Source organism: Protomyctophum bolini (genome assembly GCF_963924005.1).
Source record: "Protomyctophum bolini genome assembly, chromosome: 22".
NCBI classification, from domain to species: domain Eukaryota; kingdom Metazoa; phylum Chordata; class Actinopteri; order Myctophiformes; family Myctophidae; genus Protomyctophum; species Protomyctophum bolini.
Window position 1 is genome coordinate 6,250,954 of NC_137883.1, and position 10,913 is coordinate 6,261,866.

The following is a 10,913-nucleotide window of genomic DNA, read 5'->3' on the forward strand; positions in this document are numbered from 1 at the left end:
ATCCACAAGCCCACACCACGACGAAGTTCTGCGTCTTTTGCTAGTGCGCCTGTAATCACTTAACACATTTAGTACCGGAACTGCATCAAAATAAAGGCGCTGCTTGCGCCGGAGTAATCGCCAGAGTAGTGATCGCTTCCATTTTGAAAGCCATGAACCGGAAATACTTTCTTAAAAAAGTTGACTGACAAAGTGCCATCACAATCTCCGATCATCTTAATATATTTATATACGCTACAAAAAGAGTTCATATTTTGCGGGAGAGACGGATGAGGAGCAGAAACGCAGCGCCAGCATATCGATCCATTCATCACCACGGAGAGCGCCCTGGATGAGGAGATACGAGTCATTCTTTCCGCCGCGCTAACATGGGAGTCAATGACAAGCTAATAGTTTCACAGAGCGTTAGCATACGGCAAGCGAAAAGCGAAATGCCAAAAAAAAAATAAGTAATTATTCTGAATATTATTATCTCGCCCCCGCGTCGTTTTGGACGTCGCTAGGACGTCCACAGACGTCTAAGGCACCTCTCGGTTCCAATCCTTATGACGTTTCAGGACGTGTTATGTACTAAATGTGTTAACCATCGCGTTCACTCGGGGCAGATTGCAGTCTATATACCATTCATTGTCAAAGGAATCCACTAGTGGATGATCAGAAGCAACGGAAAAAACACGGTTTGTTGGGTCGCGTCTGTAAACGTTCAAATTGTCACCAAATGGAAGCATATATAGGATTAGGAGACACACACACACACACACTCTCTCTCCGCTCCGCTGAATAAGCCTTATACACCAACGGAAGCATGATGAATAGGCCTCATACAAATAATCGCCGATTATTAATATTATTATTTATTATGTCACAGGAGTGGAGATCTATCCGGCCTCCTCCTCCCGACTCCTCCTTCCGTCCTCGTTGCTGGCCGGCGTGGTGGGCGGGGCAGGACTCCTGTGTCTGGCGTTGGTCCTGGTGCTGGGGAGCGCCTGCGTCCTCAGCCACAAGAGAGGACGGCGCCGCGCGAAGGAGAACGACGGTAAGGTGGACACACACACACACACACACACACACACACAAACTGTTTTACTTTTACAGTAAGAAAGACACTAGTTCAACAACTCATACTACCAATTCTTGATTATGCAGATGTAATTCATCAGACTGCCCCTAAAACAAACTTCTTCCCTGGGAATTCAGTATACAACCGTTTATGCAGATTTGTCCTTGACTGCCCATATTTGACCCACCACTGTACCTTGTACGAAAATCATCTCCCACCTCAAGAAGACAGCAGCACTGGCTGCAGTTCATCTTTAAATGTATTCATTTCAATTATCCACAGTATCTGAAACAGCTTATGATACCATACACTTGTACACCATTCAACTTAGACATTGCTCACAGGTTTATTTCAATATACCCACATCAGTTGGCAAAAAATCATTTATGTTCAAAGCTCCTTGTGACTGGAACAATCTACCTGTCCATATTCGTTCAATGACATCTTTTCATTTGTTTAAAACTGTGCTGTCCTCTCATCTGGAGACTATACCTGTTCATGTTTTCACTAATCATCACTGTAGCAGATCCATGATGCAATGATCCATGTGTTATGTCTACGTTAATTAACTAATTCTACAGTGATTTAGTCGGGGAAAAAATGTATTTTGGCGGCCTTGACGGTGTCGCAATGACTGTTTTCTTTTTCACTTGCTGAAAATAGCAGATCTACAAGCTCGCAACGCGTTGCAGCGCTTGTAGATCTGCTATTTTCAGCATGTAACTAATTGTAAAATGAATAGTCCATAGTCCCCTTCACTAACGTTTTAGGCTAGTTTTTATTTGTTGACGAAATGTCAGTATACTTAATCTTTTAGTTAGTTTTAGTCATCATAGCTTAGTTTTGATTTAGTTTCCATTTAGTTTTCGTCAGTGAAAAAAGGTAGTCGACGAACATTCTTTGACACACACACACACACACACAACACTACACACACACACACACATACACAAACACGTACACGCACACACACACACAACCCCGCACACACCCCTATAGCAATGACTCCTTTTGATGAACTACAATCATCGCACGTATCATCATTTATTCAATAAAATATCGAAAGCACTTTCAATCCGTGACATAAATCATAGCTCTCGTATGTATGAATTTGGCTGGTTGCACTTGTCCCCGCCCACTAATCGTCCATTCAGTTATTGATGTCATTTACATTACTCGCTAATTAGGGTCATTTCTCATTAGTGGCTGATGAATAGGAGTGTAATTAACCCATTTTGGGCGGGTACGCCTTTTGGTGTATTTAAGCATTACGTTTATGCTTTAGCTGTTGAAAAATAGCAGATCTACAAGCTCATAGCGCGGCACCGAGTGCCGCGCTATGAGCTTGTAGCTCTGCTATTTTTTGAAAAATCGTGCAAATGTGTCGCAATTTAAAGCAACATGTTCTTGCGCCACACGGCGGCCAATTACATGTATCTTTGGGCTCCTTGACATTGAAAATGTCTGAGAGAAAACACTGACACAGAAACCGTAGGATGTTTCAGAAAACTGCCAGGATTCAGGAGACATCTGTGTAGAATCGTCCTCGCGGTCCAAACGGGTTAACTTTTGGACACGGCTCGGTGCCTGGCGGGCCTTGTAATGGGATCATATTGGTGTTGTTTTTTCTTTTCTTTTCTTTTCTTTTCTTTCCTCGGTCACCGTGCTCGTGTCGTATAATGAGTCTGTGATACCGTCGTCTCACCCCCACCTTTTCTGCTCCCTTCCTTCCCAGATCCGCCCCCCGCCGTCTTCACACGTCCCCCGACCATGTGAGTAATAAATATCTCCATTTCTGTCGTGTCTTCGTAGCACCACCCCCGCTCCACCCCCGCCCGTTGTCGTATCGTATCTTCTTATGCCTCCTCTTGGAATTAAAAAGTTTGAATCATAGCTCTTGTCTTATTTCCCGTGACGTGTTCTTTCCCACTTCTTTTTTTTCTTGCTAATTTTCACACATGCGCACACACACACACACACACACACACAGGCACACACGCACACACTCACACACTCTTAACCCATTTTGGTGTTAGCATTTTGTCAAGCTTTAGCTATTGAAAAATAGCAGATCTACAAGCTCGTAGCGCGCCACTCGGTGGCGTGCTACGAGCTTGTAGATCTGCTATTTTTTGAAAAATCGAAGAACGACTGACACGGAAACACAGCCTTTTTTACAGAAAACTGTCACGATGTAGAAGACAATTATTAGAATCTGATCTCAGGTCTGCAGAATGGTTTAATAATGTTTCCCCCTCCCCCATCCTCTCCCCATCTCCCCTCTCTTCTCCCCCCTCCCGACACCAGGAACGCGTCGCCGCGTCCCGACAGCCCAGACAGCATGCTGAAGCAGAACCTCCTCCGTCCTCACCACCACCACGACAACCTCTATCCGACCACCTCGTCCACAACCTCCTCCGCCGCCACCGCCTCCTCCTCGTGCTCCTCCTCCGCGGGTCACTCCTCCTCCTCCGTCGACAAGGGCGGCCGCCGCGACCACGAGTATCAAGGCCATGAGCGTCGCCAGCTCCTCCTGTCTCCGAGCGACGGCGGCGGCCATTACCGCCACCACCACCACCAGCCCCAGAGGGTCGCCCTCGTCCGCCTCCAGAGGGCGGCGTCGTCTCCCGTCTCTCCCCCTCTGGAGTTCATCTCCCGGGGTCCGGACGGACGCTTCGCCTACGACGGCCGCATGTCGTCCTCCACGCTGAACACCTACACCAGGAGAGGCCTGAGGAAGGAGGACTCCTCCTCCGCGCAGAGGTCCATGTCCCTGCACTCGCAGCGGGGACGGGGGGACGGCGGCGGCGGCGGCGGGAGAGAGCCGCCGTTCGTGCTCTCGGTGGACCTGCCGCCGTCCCCGGACCCCGCCGCCGCGGGGAGCCGCGACGTGCAGCCGCGCGACATGGCCGAGTACCTGTCCCTGCACCACCACGACCGCTACACGCTGGAGGACGAGCTTATGATGGACGGCTACCCGCCGCCGGCCCCCGACCGGGACAGCCTGTACTCGGACACCACGCAGAGCTCGGCCTTCCCCCCCCCCCCACAGCAGCACCCCCCCGACGGAGACGTCTGCCCCCCCGGCCCCCTGCAGCCCTCCACCACCATGACCGCCAGCAGCCTGGTGCTCCAGATGGAACACGAGAGGGAGAGAGGCAACCTCAGCCGCTGTCTGACGCTCGCCCGGGAGAGGGAGGAGCTGGAGATGGAGCTACGGAAGTACACGGTGGAGAGGAGCGGGAGAGGAGGAGGAGGAGGAGGAGGGGGGGAAGAGAGAGGCACGACTGCCCTGGAGGCACCGCGAGGCAGGGAGGAGGACGAGGAGGAGGAGAGGAGAGCGTCGGGCGGAGTCGTGTGGCAATGCAAGGGAGACACCTTCCCTCACGGTCGTCCCCAACGCAGCCGGGGAAGCCGTGCTCTGTCGACGGTCCAGTGGGAAGAAGACCCGGCGCCGCAGGGCCCGCTCCACCGGCCCGTGTCGGTCGGCCCCTCGTTGTGTTACGACTCCGTCGCGCGGTCCTCCGATCCGTCGTCGTTCACCAAACGGACCTCCTCCTCCCCCCACGAATCCCACGAGGAGGCCGGCGGCGGCAGACAATCGTCCTCCTCGCGGAGATTAGTTCTCCCACATCTCTCCTCGAAGCATCGGAGACATCACGGCAGGGTGCCGCCGGCAGAGCCCGAGGGCTACAGAGGCTGCGATGATAGTTCTCCACCGTCCTCAGACCCGGTGGAGATGCAAAGGTGGAACGATTCGATTCGCTCCGGGGCGTCGTGGAAGCAAAGCGATCTCGGCCGCGACGGCCGCTCGTCGCGCTCACGTTCCTGCGGCGAGAAATACGACGAGATGTGTAACTTTCCCATCACCGCGGTGATGCCGGGGCCTTCGACAGCAGAGGCGGCGGTCCCCGGAACGTGCGTCGAGATGAGCGTCGACGGGCCGGAGTCGGCGGGCTCTGTGACGTCGCGCGCGGAGCCTCCGATCCACCAGAGCGTCGCCCGTCGTCGTCGTTGTTCGCAGGACGACTCGTTGACTCGGAGAGCGCCGTACGAGGGAATTAGCGAAACGAGCTTTACTCGACGCCAGAGCCCGACCCCCGAGGTGCAACTCCAGAGGAGACGCGCGACGACGAGGCCTAGCGGAACGCCGTCCTCCTCCCTCTCTCCACATCTCTGGAAGCCCGTGAGCCGAGAGCCGAGCTCTCGGAAGACGGACTGTTACCACCAGCGAAGCAAGAGCTTAGACTCCAAGAGGCAGAAGAGTCGCAAGAACTTCCTGACGCCCGACGCCTGGATAGACTCCCTCAGCCAGGAGAACTGCTCCTTCGCCTCCTTCAGTTCGGACTCCGCCTCCGCGGCGTCGTCGGCGTGGGCCCCGCGGAGCGCCCCTAGCTTGGAGACTAACCCCAAACCCGGAGCCGATGCCGGCGCTCCTCCTCCGTCCCACTCCGTACCACCGGAACCCCCTTCCGCCTCTCCTCCGGGGGAGAAGCGATCCCCCAGAGACCCTGCAGGCAGTGGGGGGGGTCCACCACCGCCACCGCCACCACCGCCGCCGCAGGAGGCTTCCGCGTACGACGAGGGCCTCAGCTGGCCTTCCCCCGAGGGCCCGGTGGACTCCCCGCCGCTGTTCCCCCGAGCGGGGGACAAGGTGAGAGAAGAAGGCGACAAGGAGGCGGAGGTCGGTGGCGGTGGTGGTCGCGGTCACGGTCACGGCGGCCAGGAGGAGGGTGAGGACGTCGCCTATGGGCGCGCGCCGGAGTCCGGCGTTGGCTACGGCGGCTGCTATGGGCGCGCGCCGGAGTCCGGCGTTGGCTACGGCGGCTGCTATGGGCGCGCGCCGGAGTCCGGGGGTAGCTACAGCAGCTACGCCAGCAGCGGCAGAGGGAGTTTGGAGCCCGCTAATGGACGCCTGTCCCTCTGCCTGTCGCCCACTCACACCATCTCACCGGAGACGGTAGAGGAACGTCGGGAGGAGGACGCCACGGAGGACAAAGTCCCTGACCACAGGGATCCACGCAAAAGGTACCAGATAGATCAGGGGCTGGGCAACTCTGACGACGGAGAGAGGCCACTGTGTGTCCACACACTCACTCCAGAGGGCTGCATTGCATGTCGTAGCAAAAATAGCCGATCTACAAGCTCAAAACGTTTTGAGCTTGTAGATCAGCTATTTTTGCTATTTTTGAATTGAAATACTGAATAATTTTTTGCTTTTTTTAAATTAGAATCCTAAAAAGTTACCTTTTATATTTTTAGTTATGATAACTTTATGAACTAAATACAAATTGTGCACAAAAAGACAATACTACCAATACTAGTCGTTAAGTACTAGTCATTTAATACTAGTCATTAAGTATAATTAAAGCGGGGCATGTTTGCATGTTTGGAATTGCAACAGCTGAACTCAATACTATATCAATTCAGTATTCTGATATTAACCTGCGGGCCGCATTGAGTGAAGGTGGGGGCCGCACGTGACCCCCGGGGCCGCCAGTTGCCCACCCCTAAGATAGACATGTGGCTCAGGAGGTACAGCAGGTCGTCCAATGGTCCCTGGGTCGGCGGTTCGAATCCCGGCTCCTCCTGTCCACATGTGGAAGTGTCCTTGGGCAAGACACTGAACCCTACCTTGCCTCCAATGAGTCGGTCGGTGTGAGCTCGGCCACCGTCGGTGTGTGAATGTGGGAAGTGTTGAGGACGCTGGCGTCGACTGTTCGCCGCTTCACCCCCCGACGTATGAATGAACGAACCGTTGTAAAGCGCTTTGAGCACTTGGAAAAAGCACTATAACAATGCATTTCATTATTACTAACCAGATACATTTCATTTCACCCGAGAGCATTCTGGCATCTCTGTGTAAAGAGAAAAACATTAAAGAGCATCACTGGCATTGTACAAATATAATACAGCAATAACAGCATTGTAGGAGAGAGAAATACTAGTGCCAAGTCGTCTGCACTGTTTAAGTCTGGGGTTAGAATTATTCATAAATATAACGGAGACGTGGAGGAGGAAGGAATCTAATTTGTGTAGTGTGAGTGTAATTGACGTCTGTGTGTGTGTGTGTGTGTGTGTGTGTGTGTGTGCCCCCCTCTCTACAATGATGGGGTGTGATCCATCACTCGTGTGTGAGTGTGTGTCGCGCCCATACGTGCATGCGGCGTGCATGTTTGTGTGATTACCCGGTAAACGTATACGTAGTACTGACGGTTCACTTCACACCGTTCTTCACGTCGTGCTCTCTCTCTCTCTCTCTCTCTCTCTCTCTCTCTCTCTCCAGAAGGCCCTCCGTGGACGAGAACTACGAGTGGGACGCTGAAGTCGACGTCTCCTCGGATGCCGGAGGCCTTGACGACGAGGAACGAGGTACAGCTGTGCTCAAATTAAATGTGCTTTGATTTCGGAGCAAGTACTCGTTCATGTCCAGATCCGAGAAGGGCAACTATAGCTCTGCAAGGCTTTAACAGCCTCCTCCTCCTCCTCTCCATTCACACTTGACCCATGGCAAACGTGATTGGATTTCTTTCTGGGTCTCTTCTCTTCTCACTCTGAATTTATTACATTGCCACAGTATTGCATGTGGTGTGAATGAGAAACCCGGCAGATTAGTGCTGGGGACTGGACTGTGGCGAGCGCTCGAGCAGCTGCACTGCAAAATTCATGACTGCTCATTTAAAGGAGACTTCCATGCTAGAAGGCTTTCTCACCTTTATTTGTAGTTGTTACGTCCCCCACCAAAGAGGTCCAGGTGTCATTTTGTGCAAAAGCGCATTATTGGCTATTTCCCCTAATTTTAGCCCTCAATTGGGTTTGGGTTTCTGTGCTAATTCGCTTATTTCCATCGAAATAAGTAGTAAAGTGTGCCGATTGGGATACTATTTACATTATGAAGAGAGGATATATAAAAAAATTAATAAAATAAAAGATTTATGAGCGATAAACACCCCAATGCCCCATTCAATTAATTGAGGGCTTATATTAGGGGAATATAAGCCCACCGAATTTGCATACCAAAGGTGCGAGGTTTGCAAGCCCTATAATGCGCTTCTGCACAAAATAACACCCGGACCTCTTTGGTGGGGACGTAACAACTACAAATAAAGGTGAGAAAGCCTTCTAGCATGGAATTATCTGCTGGTGTAGAAATGGTCCCTGTATAATATATACGCTTCGTTGACTGGGGGTCCTCCCAGGGGTCTATACTAGTTCATCCTTAAACTAAAATATTTTGAAAATATTTGTATTTAATAGTTCAACCAGCCGATCTACATCGACACGTTGTGAGCTTGTAGATTTCCTATTTTAACCATTTTGGGCGGGAAACCCTTTTTAGTGTTTTAAGCATTATGTTATACTTTAGCTACTGAAAAGAAAAAATTGTGAAACTGTAGTGCACTTTGAATATATATATTCTTTCAGAGCGCACGTTTTAAAAATCTTTGCTTCTGGGGGAGGTCCCTGGAACAACATATTTTCAGATGGGGGGGGTCGGCAGCCAATTTACATAATAATCTTGGGGGTCCTTGACATGGAAATGTTTGAGAATGACTGACATAGAAACATGGGTTTTTTCAGAAAATAATTTTGTAGAATCAACCTCAGGTCAAGAACGTTTGTCAACATAGTAAAAAGAAAAAAGGCAAAGTTGTTTAGGGATAAGGGGTTTAGCATGGACGAAAACAGAGCCCCAGATCTCTTTGCCGGAATAGCCTGATTGATTGATTGATTGAAATCTTTATTAACAGTTTGCAGAATTACAGTACATTTCAAGCACAAACTCAATACAAAGACTGTTAACTGTGAGTGGACGACCCAATTAAGCCTTACACTTGTTTACAACAGGGTCCACATTGTTCAATTCATCAAAACATTTAGAGACAAACAAATATACACTTCTATGTAGTCAAAGAACAGAACAGGAATTCATCATATAGGAAGCGAAAAGGGAAAAAAATATATATACAGTGAGGGGAACAGGGGGATAAAAGAAAACGAAAGACAGTGTAGGGCGCCTGCACACAACACCATGCGTTGATGCCATGTGTGCATATGTGCAGGCACCCGACACCACGTCCATACAAAAACATAGTACAACAACATAGCCCATCTGTGTTGTGAGCTTGTATAGTTAATGCTATTTCTGCCAAAATGTTAGCCTATTATTATCGCCGAACGCTTGCCCATTATGAAATGCCCAGAATGGGGTAATTCCTAGGGTCCATGTTGTTTTACTAACACTCGTTGCTACGATATACGTGCTTCACTCCACTGCACCATTCAAAGACAATCTCTCCGGTTCTCCTTCGACCATACAGGCGTGCGACCCTCCTCGGCGCCGCGACTGCAGAAGTCGGCCAGCATGCATTTCTCGTCGTCCTCGCCACCCCAGGGGAACGGTCAAGCCTACTTCTACGCTCGGCCCGAGACAGAGACCGTCATGTTCTGACAGTTCTGAGGCCCCCTCTCGACAGCCGGACATACGGGCGGTATGATGATGATGATGTGACATTGGCTTTATTGATTCATATCATTCACTGCCACGGACGTTTTGACTGTGCCCGTCTCCCCCGCGGCGTTGAGCCGTCGACCTACTTTCTGTTTTTTTTTTTTAGCCCTCCCAGAAGATGCAAAACTTGGAGGCTTTCCTGTAAATATCTGTAGAACAATGTTGGCTGTCGTTTGTCTGTCCCAATTAATAGAAGTCACCGTGATTCCCGGGGGCATATTAAAGCAAAGAGAATTAATGTAGATATAAACAACCGTTGTGCACTTATGCTGAACTCCAAACATTTTAGAGTTGTGGTCCGTCTATACGACACCACGATGTTATACTGATTTAATATTTTATATCGAGACGGTCTTGCCAAGACTTAATGAAATTGCCTGTATCTCAGTTTGTCCAATTTTCTTTTTTATGTAGATTCTTTTTTTGTATTCATTCGTCCAATGCAGTGTGACACTCATGACTTCATTACTTATAATATCTTTACCCCCCCCCCCCCACCAAGCATTAGCATAATAATGCTGCAACCCTGGTGATGATGATGACAACAATAAGAAAGGACATTCATTGAAAAGAAAAACATATATATATTCAAGAGATTGAATGCTAGTGTACATTGTCTGTGCCGCCTCCTCCTATTTCACAGGTCATGGTTGGCAAAGGAGAAGGAAAAACGTGTGGAAGAAAAATGCATTTTCTATTTTGCCTTGAATCCTTTTTCTCGAAGGAACTCCTGAAGCCTCAATTAGTATATGGGTCAGTTAGTTTACAAAGTGTCAGTTAAAAGAATGCCTCCTACTGTGGCAAGTGATTGCTGATAAAGTTCCATTTTCAACCGTTTGTTGCCACTTTTAGGGCCATGTATGGCCTTATTCATCCAAAGAATCGACCCTGCAGGGTACTGCAGGCTGCAGGGTAGGGTACTGCAGGGTAGGGTACTGCAGGGTAGGGTACTGCAGGGTAGGGTACTGCAGGGCACTGCATGGCATCCATGAGCGTTTAAATCTGATCAGTGGTGGAAAAAAGTACTCTGTTGTTTTACTTAAGTAAAAGTACCAATAGTGCAATTTAGAAGTACTCCGTTACAAGTAAAAGTACGGAATTGGACATGTACTTAAAGTACTAAAAGTAAAAGTACTCGCATTGCAGAATGACCCACTTCACAAGTTCAAAATGTGCACAAAGTCTATTGAAAATAGCCGATCTACAACAAGCTCACAATGCGTCGCGTAGATCGGCTATTTTCAAATGGCCGAAATGTATAGGGTTGAAGTGTTTTCTAATCAAAATTAAAATCTCCAAAGTAACTAGTAACTCAAGTTTTCAAATAGTTGTACTGAAGTA

General features: G+C 49.6%; 1 protein-coding gene across 1 annotated transcript in view; it reads left to right on the plus strand.

The window, feature by feature from the left end:
* The window catches only part of igsf9a (immunoglobulin superfamily, member 9a), a 66,239-nt gene extending 55,848 nt beyond the window's left edge, over window positions 1-10,391 (plus strand). The window contains exons 17-21 of the mRNA XM_080755505.1: window positions 869-1,036; window positions 2,796-2,832; window positions 3,368-6,088; window positions 7,347-7,432; window positions 9,382-10,391. Of these exons, the coding sequence (XP_080611631.1) occupies window positions 869-1,036; window positions 2,796-2,832; window positions 3,368-6,088; window positions 7,347-7,432; window positions 9,382-9,512 (3,143 nt within the window). The 3' untranslated portion in view covers window positions 9,513-10,391. The remainder of the gene's footprint in view (window positions 1-868; window positions 1,037-2,795; window positions 2,833-3,367; window positions 6,089-7,346; window positions 7,433-9,381) is intronic.
* Window positions 10,392-10,913: the final 522 nt, after the last annotated feature.